The following is a 10,639-nucleotide window of genomic DNA, read 5'->3' as shown; positions in this document are numbered from 1 at the left end:
GCTGAACTCGTCCTGCGGTGTGGCAGGAGGCTGATGCAGCCCGACTCTCATCTCACTAAACATGTAAAACGGGCTCCAACACGCTGCAGTCTGCAGACGACGTTTCCTCATGCTTGAACTGATACAAACTCTAAAAATTCTGAAATTATAAGTCATGTTTGGGGCATTAGTTGCGGCTCATTTAGCACAGCTGGTGAGGGACTTGCGTTGTATTTGCAATAATATCAAGTGCGCTTAGCAACAACTGCTGCAGCAACTTGGAAACACTTTATGGTATTTGGTTTAGCTTTATTTATTTCACACATTTCTATTATTGCCTTTGGATTATTAGAATGCATGCTGCCTGAAAAACAATCCAGTCTGTCATGAATTAGAGCTCCAGTAGATGATGGCAGTCTGTGTTTCAGTACTGCAGTGTAAAAGGCTAACTTCGTGTTCCACTCGCCTGTAAAGTCTGTAAATGATGCTAAAATTACAAACAATGATTCCAACTTTGGTGCATAAAGGAGTGAAGAAGCTGGAGTGTTAAGTTACAGCCCAGCTTCCTGGACTGTAACCACTTTGGAAGATGAATTAATTCATTCAGATTCAGAGGAAGATCTGTTCAACCCAAATTAAGATTGAAACAAAAATATCCTGATGAGACGAGCAGCTGATCATTGTTCAGTTCCAGCGATTATCAAATGTTTTCTGCTCGTACCTTTTAATTTTGAGCGAACTTTATTGGCTGTCTTCTTGATGTCAGCTGTGAGGTCCTCCAGCTCCTGCTTGGTCTCTGCAGAGAAAAGCAGGAAAAAAGAGATGAGATCGTGGCACAAAGATCTCCAACATTTTCACGGTGAAATCCGTATTTCATTTGAGAAATGATTTATAGTGAGTAGTTTTAAGAACAACTAGGAACCTGTCCTGACTGATTAAATTCATTTGAAAAGATTTAAAATCGTATTTTTTTCCACAGAAACGTCAGTTAGTTTAGTGATTAACGAGCAGCAGTAGACACATCTCGGTTTGTGAGCATTTCTTGTGCATTTGGACCTGCAGAATAAAACTCAGACATGGTTTCTCCATGAAGCTGTTGGGAGGTTAAAGGTCGCGGAGGAGGAGCAGCATCCTCCCATCGTGTCAGCCATGTTGGAAGGTGGCGCCGGTGAGCGGAGGCTGCAGCAGTGCAGTCAGATTTACGAGCGCTGCAGTGCCTTTCAGCCGCTCTACCTCTGACTCACCCTGCTCCTCGTCTGGCCGCGTCGCTCGGCTGCGGCTCGGAGACCCAGCGGGGCGTAGCTGCAGCGCGGACTGCAGGCTGCCGCTGCGCTCGACCCACTAACGTCTGCCTGGATAAACGTCCTGCGAGGGCGCCCAGGAATTAATCTGGCGTTAAAAATGCAGCAGAGACTGAATCTGATTAGCTGTTTCTGTTTCTGAGCTTTAGACTAATTATTAAACCCATCAGCCTTTTGATGAACATTTCTGTCAGTGACCGTCAAAGAGAAACCAAACTCTGGCAGAAAACCAGCTTTGTGACGCCTCAAACCGCCATCAGAGCATTTCAATTGGCTGGTCGTTAACCGATTAGCATTAATGAAGCGGATTGATGAGCAAACCTGCTGTCAGACTTTTATTTTCCCATCAATCAGCAGGTGAGTCATCAGAAATGCAGTTAACACTCATCAATACACTAATGATCAATCAGCAGCGGCTCTCATCAATAACACCAAACATTCTGTCTCTGCTTCTAGCTTTTATTTAACCTCCAGGTGTTTATATTCTCTTACATTTAACTTATCTTGGATCCTTCAATCTCCTTACTTTAATTTGTAAAATTCAGAACTTTTTAGTTAAATTGCTAGAAAATTGTTTCATATCTTAGTTTATTTTATTTTTGCATATAAAAATTTATTTTGACATTCAAAATCATTAAATATTGAAAATTTTTATCTGAATCTGATCGACTTAAAATTCTGGTCGGCCCACAAACTTCAGTCTGCGTTCAGTTGAAATCAACTCTAGTGCTGTTCAAATGCATACTCAAATCAAAAGCAGGAAGTGGACTACATCGCAGGGCATTCTGGGTAAATATAGCCAAAGCTAACGTGCTAGCCTAGCGCTGTCAGGAGAAATGGCTCCTGGTCTTTAGCTTAAAGAGAAATCCTCCAACCACTAAAATCTGACGCCTCCATTTAGCTTCCATTTGGTGAAGGAGGAAGTTGCTCTCAGTGTCTTCAGAGGTTTTTGTGTCGGGTTTTGTGCAGCGCCCCCACAGGCCAGGGGGGGAACAGGTTGCCATGTCCCGTCTGGTCTGCGGGTTAAAAATTACCGTATTTGCAAACGTATCCTAAAAGTACTTCTGTTCAGGCAGTTCCAGTTTAATGACAAAACCACCAAGTTGTTCAGTTGATCATTATAAAATATACCAAAGAAAACAGATGGTGAGTTTTTAACGCTGATCAATGACAACCGATAGCAAGTGAGTTTTAAAACGTCGTTCAGACAAAATACGTTGCATGAATGAGAACTAGTTTATACTTCAGCTGTGAACATGAATGAATCATTTTAACGCAGCTGAACTGAATTTAAAAACAGTCAAGAACTGATGTTGATCTACACATTAAAAATAACTTTCCCATAATTTATGTTTTATTTACACTTTGTTTTAAAATATTGATGAATATATTTAGAATAATGTTACAACTGTATTTTTCCATTAAATGAATTTTAACATTTTGACTTAATTAATTTAGTAAAATTCTAAATTAATACAAGTTTTAGAAACGTAATTATTTCATTGTTGCTTTTCAGTGAGCAATTTTCATTTCATTTACATACATTGGATTTTAGTGACTGTTTGTTTAAAAATGAACTGACTAGCTTTTAAATCCAGACTCAAATAACATGAAATAAAAATGTTTGTTTTATGAAGATCTTATTTTTGGGGATTTTGCTCTGGACACAAAGTGTCTGTTTATGCTCTGAAAGGCTGAAGGAAGCTGAGCCTTTAAAAATGTTTACATTTTTTAACTTGAACTCAGATTTAGTTGATGTGATTGAGTGAAGCCAGCAGCTATAATTAAACCGACCGAACGGATACAGAGAACAGGATGAACTAAAATGAGATCTTGGGATCCTGAACGGCTGCGGTTTACATCTGTATCTCTCACTACAACTCCCATCATGCATTATTCAGGCTGAAACACGACTTGTTGGCAGCTGAGCGAGCTGACCCAGAACGGAGCAGGAAGCAGGAGAGGGAAGAGCGAAGAGACGAGTTTTCACCGCGAGGAGGAACGTCCACTCCGATAAACGTCGACTGATGTCTCACTTTGGGTTTTTATCACCCAGATCAAAGTCTGTGCGCTAACTTCCCAAAGCTAGTAAAACGCTTCCAGGATGGGAATACCACTGAACAAAGACCAGGAATGTTTTTGTTCACGTCATCAGAAATGTTGGGTTGAAATCAAACATTATGACAAATTTCATGTTTCAGTTTTCTTAAACCGAAAAACATTTTTACAGTCGGTTTTTTCCTCGCTGAATAAATACTCAAAATATTTCTGAGATTATTCTGCAGCAGTTTTGAATTATAGTCAGGCTTTTTACACATTGACATTCTGGATCTGAGGGATGGTGCAGCGATTCACGTTCTGGTCAGAAGCTACAACTGTCACTCTGAACTCACCAAGGGGGTTTTTCTAAAATACATCAAGTCTCTACATTTATTAAATATGTTTACAGTGACATAAATGAGGCTAAGAGCTGACAGAGGTCAGAGGTCATTTCATTTATATCTCAACGTTAAACTGGTGCTGGAGTCTTTCAAGAGCAGACACATTTTGAAGTGGAGTTGGTGCTGTAGCATTAGCTTCCCGTAAATGTCATGTTGGTGTAACGCTTTAGCATTAGCTGTGCTAATGTTTATGATTAGTGGTTAGGAGTTAGTGCAGCTAACGTTAGCTAGTGATGTCTCCCCACATTATAATTCTTAAAGCGATTATCAAATACTCAATACAGATTTCAAATATTTTTCAAATTAAAGTTCACAAAACAGCTAAGAAAATTGACGATTTATAATTTATCCAGACGAATTCATTTAGCGAAAGCTTAGTACGCTAAATATTTTTAGGGTAAGCAAAAATGCTAACGTGCTAAGCTAAATGTTAGCTGCATTAGTGTGCCAACCACAGGTTTTGTTATTGGAGATAGATCTTGATGTCATTCGCAGTATTGATGAAATGTTTTTCTTTCTTTAAACTTTGTCCTTCAGACTGATTATTCAGTCGATATGAAGCCGCTGATGGCCTCCCGGGTTTCCAGCCTCAGTAGAAACTTTCCTCCAACTATAATTAAAACTCCCAACATGAACCAATGCAGAGCTAAAGGTCGTTACTCACATGAGGCCAACCTGGATGTCTCCTCCGAGCTTAATGTCACGTCATGCAGTTTAAAAAGCAGGATCATGCAGACGGGAAGAAAAAAACACGGAACAGATGGAAAACAAACAGAACGTCATTTATCATGCAGAAGAAACTAAATCACATGAAGAAAACATGCAGGAGGAAAACACCAAACTCATCAGGACAGTTTTCTCTTAACATGTCGGGTTTCTGGCTCCGACCGACCCAGAAAGGTCCAGAACCGGACTCAGTCTGAACATCGAGCCGTTTGCTGTGGACCGGGCTGCTGAGTCAGAGCCGGCCGGGTCGGACCGGGTCGGACACGGTGCTGGGAGCTCAGGACCGGTTTAACGGGATGAGGCTTTCAGTACGAACTAAACACAGAACCTTCCGTCTGTGTTTACGACCTGAGATGGTCTCTGTCTGGTCCCAGAACCAGGCTGCAGGTGTTTAAAACCTTCTGGAGCCGGATACCTGTCGGAACCAGAACCAGTCCTGCTTCGGGTCTGAGGTTAGCAGCACAGGACGGAGGGATGAAATGTGACAGGACGCTCCCAAAGCTCACCCAGGAGCCAATCAGGAAGCTGAATAAGTTCTGACATCACCGGATCGGGAATGTTTACCTGCGAACCGGACCGATGGATCAGGAAAAGGGAAAGATCGGGAATAACGCAACAGGACTCTGCTGACCTGGATGGGATCATTCGGACCTTTGTCACGAAGAACTAAGTTACTATAACACGGATCTGTGGCCCAGCAGGATTTACAGCGATTGGTTTCTGCTGATCGGATCGATGGAATCAGGAGAAACCGGGCCACTGAACCCAAACATCAACGGAGCGAAGCGGAGATCCATCCCTGCTCCACTCACTAAGGAACCGGCAGCTCTTTGGGAATCGCCACGTTGGAGCTGAAATCTGGTTCATGTCTGATGGATGTTTGGGATTTTTCCGACTCAGCTGGAGGAACGGGAACGCCGAGTGTCTGCGTCACAGACTTCCTGCTGCGGGAAACATCCGGGAATAAAATCTGCAGCTTGTCGGACATTCTGGACCCGAGGCTGAGCTGCAGCCGACAGCGAAAACGGGTCGGCTTGGTGGTCCGGACTCAAAGCCCAAGGGTCATCCGGCGGCCATGTGACCCTCCTTTCGCACCGTCTGAGCCCGGTTCTGCAGAACCGTGCCCAGCTGTGTTATTCCACGCTGGACCCGACCAGAACTCTGTGGACGTGCAGATGTTAGCAGAGGGAAGAGGGCGGCTTACTTTCGTCAGGGTTCGGCGCGGCCAGGATGGCGCTGTGCTGCTTCTTCACCTGCTCCACGTCCTCGGACAGCTTCTCTATGCAGCCTCGGATCTCCTCCACCTGAACGGGACGGACAGCTTCCTTAACATGAATTACATCTGGAGTGAGAAAAGTCCATTTCTTCTGTTTGACCGGTGCTGGAGGTATTGTTAGTGATAAAATGATTCCCACGTCATCCCAAGGCTGAAATAGTTTAACATCATTCCAGCAGTATCCTAGTTTATCCAGAGTTATTGGAATCAAACCACTTTATCTGAATAGCAGGATTATTTGATGTTAATGTAATTTTATCTGAAAATTATCTCACTTTCATTCGGAAACTATCCTAATGTTTTTGTGGTGTTAGCTTAGCATAATGCTGGCCCAACCTGACCTCTACAAAGAGTTATTGTTACCTGAACCTTTTCTCAGTGTTGGGCTGCAGCTGGTTGCCTTGGTGATGCTCCTGTCCGTGTTTCTGGGTCTCACCTGTTCAAAGAACTCGTCCATGAAGTGGTCCCTGTCGACTTGCACCACCTCTTCATCATCATCGCTGTCCTTAGCCTGCGGACACAAAGAGGATGAAGATGAGTCTCTGAGCCCCTGTGATTGGCTCCCTGGTGAAATAAAATCTGTGACATCATGACAGACGAAGACGAGTTTAAGCCAATTAAAGCTGCGAACTGGATGGATGGCCGATCACAGCTCGTCTTTCTGCGTGTCGTTTGTCCTGAACTCACATCAGTTTAATTTCCATCAGCTGGATGTATTCCTGTCAATATGTCGGCAGACTCCGCCTCCAGAGAAATCTGTCTTTAAAATCTTTTTCTCTGTCGAGCCTCAAACCTCTGAACTGGATTTAATGGATCCATATTTCAAACATCTGATGGGACGATCCATGAAGTCAATAAGTGAGTCTGGGGAGAAGCTCACTGCTGGAAACGCTGAATAATTAAACATGTGAAAGGACAGCAGGTCAGAGGATCCTGGTGCTTCCAGAAAACCAGTTCAGCAAACTGGCCACTGATCTTTCAGGGTCTTGATGTTCTGGTTCTGACTCATTAGATTTGTTGACCAGCTGCTGATTTGGAGCCTCAGCTCAAACCCGTTTTACTCTGAATTTGCTCAGAAACGAGCTGAAAACATGGCGGCGACGGGCAAACGGCCTGTGAGGATCAGGGACAGCGATCAGACGGCTGCTGTCCGCTGATAAAGTCCAACCAGGTTCCTCCGTCAGACAAGCGAACAAACAGCTGTGTGTCGGGTCACCTGGAGATTATCAGCTGGGACAGAGGAGCAAGGCCTGATGGGAAATATTTCACCTCCTTAACGGGTGTTTATCGACCTGAACAGAACCAATAGTTTTGTCCCAACGATCAGAAGCAAACCGGGTTGAAAGCAGATGGAGCTGAACTGGGTCAGACCAGGCCACTAGCAGAATGTTCTGCTGAGTTTTAGGTTTTACTGGAGCTTTTTTCAGTTGTTTCTTACAGAATCTAACTGGATCTACATGGGCTCACTGGTTCTGACAAGATCTAAATGCATCTGTCCTTCAGCAAACATCGTCCCCAATCCCATTCAATCCATTTCATTCCAACCAGTCAGCATCAGACTCAGATAACGTCTCATTCAAGGATCTCTGTAGATTTCTTCAGAGATCCTTAACTGAACCAGATGTTCAGAACCGACCCAGACAGCTGCTAGTGACACCTGAACAGATTTTTGATCTAAATCTTTTTTTTTCATCGGGTCTTTTAGTTCTCAGGTCCGTAACGGGGCAGGTTCAAGGTTCCTGGTTCATGTTGGTGTTCAATGTTCACTTCAGGTAGAGACAGAACAGGGATTTTCTGGGTTGAGTAGAAACCTTCAGCGAAGCAGCAAAGCCAGTTTTACTGCATCATGTTGTGCAGAGCAGAGTGGCAACATGCCTCCGTTCTGCCCGCCTGCAGCTGGGCGTCCGTTCTGCAGATGGTTTGTCGTTCCTGATCGCTTGGGGCCAAAATGCAGCTCATCTGAAACTGGGTCGTTCTACTTCTTCAATTCACAGCTTTAAAAATAATGACTAACGAGCTGCAGATCTGCAGGCGGCGCCGACTCCTCCATCATTCCTGCCACAGGCAGCAGGTTTTAACGGAAATGACTCAACATGGGGCGCCGACGTCTGACTCCTTAAAATGTCCAGCTTTCTGTCCTCGGACTGTTCTAGCCGTCAGTCCAAAACCTTCTGGGTTTGGATCTGGTTTCAGGGTTCAGTTTGGGTCGGGCTTCAGGGCCAGAAAACGCAGCAGCGTATCATCGAGTGTCTGACTCAGACAGGGTCCCTGAAGGCACCGCGGGCCCCTCCCGGTGGAAATCCTCCGCAGACGAAGTGACGGCAGAGGACTCGATAACCTTCAGAGAATCAGCTGATCTGAGAGACTGCAGGAGATAGACCAGACCGATACCGCCTCAGATAAACAGCAGTGCCATCAGGAGAATTAGGTTAGAGGAAAAACTCCACGCAAAATATAAAAACTAAACATGCAAAAAAAATAAGACCAAAACGGTTAACCAGAATAATATAAGAATCCCAGAATCAGAAGGAAAAAAATAACTAAACTTAAACATTTAAAATGTAATAACAATAAAAAAAATTACAATAATTTATAAAAATATAAATAACTGAAATATGAGATTTAGCAAAAATAAATCTGCATATAAAAATAGTCAATGAATGAATAGACTGATAAAGTAAAAAACTATTCACCATAAAATTAAGCTCCATAAAACCAACCAAAACTGAAGCTGAGATTTATCATTATAATTAAAATAAAACTCAAACTCAGTTAAATAAAAATATTCTGAAAATGGAATAAAACAGCTGACCAAACCAGACCGAGAACCAGAACTGAGCCGCAGCACATAAAGCCACATGTGGCCCGGTTCTGCAGAACGTCTGGCCCGTTTGTAAAGACTCTGCACCACCTGATGGGGGCGCTGCTGCAGGCTCTACTGACCCTGATGGGTTCAAATCTGGTACCTCTGGGAACTGCAACAACCAGAACAACACGGTTCTGTCTAAATCCAGGATTTACACAGAACCGCTCGGATTAATATCTGAAGACGATTCCATAGCAGCAGACAGAGAGAGGGAGGATGACGATGATGATGGAGGAAGCTCAGACTGGACCTGCTGGATCTGGTTCTGTCCGTGATTCAAGGGATTAAAGTTTTTCTTCTTTTAATCACTAAGTAGAGCCGAACATCAACGCATTAATTTCAGTTAATTAATTTTAAAAAATGAAATGAATCAAAACATTTTTAACAAACAAAAGTTCCAGCAGGAACCTTTGTATTGCTGTGTTTCTGGTGGGACCGTAAATCTGACGCACAAGCGATTCCTGATCAGATGAGCCCTTTTTGGTTCTGGTTCTCCGGAGCAAATCTGGAAAAATCCTCAAAGTTAAACTGGGATTATGGAAAAACAGGAAACGGATCAGAGTGATGACCGGGTCGGGTAAAGTCCGGCTTCCTGTGACCCGGTTCTGATGGATCGGGTTCATCACAGCTGCAGCCTAAAAGCTGCTGCTGTTCATAAGAGAAATGGTTTAATTTTTTTCTACATTTCCACTGATGTTCTGTTAAAATTTTAAACTTTTTCCACGACGGAGAGAAAATGTTTGAAAATGAATAAAGTGAATTAAAACTACAGCTTTTCTATTCTCATCAAAGTCAAAGGTTTCCTCCAACATTTTCTAAGAGAAAAGTTTCTTCCTGAAACAGAAATCTTCCGTTTTAAAAAAGTTTTATCTCCTGGTGGATTTAATAAAAGGATCTTAAATCAGTTCAGAGTTGAATCAGGAGGAACTGTTTTCCTCTCCTGAGCCGCCGTCCTGTTTGTCCGGTTTATTCCCGTCTCTCCTCTTCCTCCTCTTCCTCGCGTCTCCTCTCTGCTCTCACGTCACACACGCTCACATCAGGAGGCTGACCTCAGGTGTCACAGCGAGCTCTGATGCCAGCAGAGTGTGTGTTTGCATGCATGGACACACACTCTGCATCCGCGTGTGTGTGAGCAGCAAACCACGCCAGCAGCATCTTACCCACAATCCTCTGGGAGCGCTGGCTCTTCCCAGAGTCCATCTGTGCTTCCAGTCTCTGACTTTAACAGCCAACAGGAATCTTTCCTGTTTCCTGCTGATCTGGATGCTCAGAATTCAGAGGCTGTCAGGAGCTCCTGAATGTACCACCATCAGCAGAGCGGCTACTTAATGATTCAGAACCAGAACCAGGGAAAATCCTCATGATTCTGCAGTGAGAACCGAAACCGGACTGAAGGTTTTCACTTCAACTCCAGACAAACAGAAAACAACGAAGTGACTGCAAAGTTTAAAAAGGTGCAAAACAGACGCAGAAAAACAACGAAAAGCTTCCAGAAAAAAAATACAACCAAAAAATCCTGCAGAGAAAATAACAAATTGAAAGAAAAGTATTTTAAAAGTTGAAATAAGATGCAAAGTTTCCAAAAACCGTCTGAAAATTGAACAGCACAAGGAGAGGCTGGTGGAGTCGTTTCTCCGCTTCTTTGCTGTTTTCAGATCCTGATCTTGAATCCGTTTCAGGGTTTGACTCCTCCCACGCCCCCTGGCACTTCGTCCAGCTAGCTGCTGCTGGAAAACGAGCCGGCCCCGAGTCTGACCGAACATTTAAGCAAAAGGGATAAGCAAGGTCCTTCTCCTTAAAGGGAGAATGACCCTGCAGCGAACAGGAAGGGGCGGGACGGACCACTGTCAGTCTCATACCTTATTTGGAAATGGGACCATTGCACTCCGGAAGTGAAGGGGGCGCTATTTCCTTTACTTCCATTTTTATTTTCTTTTTAAATCTGACATATCTTCATCTTTAGGAAGGAGTTTCACTCTCAGAATGTATTTAAACTTCTCTCTCATTTACTTCAGCACAGCTCACAGTTTTTAGCAAGTTCTGTAGCTTT

General features: G+C 43.6%; 1 protein-coding gene across 1 annotated transcript in view; it reads right to left on the bottom strand.

Annotated features, from left to right (window-relative positions):
• Positions 1-6,369, bottom strand: part of stx1b (syntaxin 1B) — a gene marked incomplete at its 5' end in the record, with an annotated part of 25,242 nt that extends 18,873 nt beyond the window's left edge. Inside the window, 3 exons of the mRNA XM_015015259.1 lie at positions 701-775; positions 5,652-5,751; positions 6,160-6,369. Coding sequence (XP_014870745.1) covers positions 701-775; positions 5,652-5,751; positions 6,160-6,369 — 385 coding nt within the window. The remainder of the gene's footprint in view (positions 1-700; positions 776-5,651; positions 5,752-6,159) is intronic.
• Positions 6,370-10,639: the final 4,270 nt, after the last annotated feature.

This window comes from Poecilia latipinna, unplaced genomic scaffold (assembly GCF_001443285.1).
Source record: "Poecilia latipinna isolate Pla-1442-1.1 unplaced genomic scaffold, P_latipinna-1.0 Scaffold1897, whole genome shotgun sequence".
Lineage (NCBI taxonomy): Eukaryota > Metazoa > Chordata > Actinopteri > Cyprinodontiformes > Poeciliidae > Poecilia > Poecilia latipinna.
The sequence above is the reverse complement of the archived record's forward strand: the minus strand, read 5'-3'. Positions and strand labels throughout refer to the sequence as shown.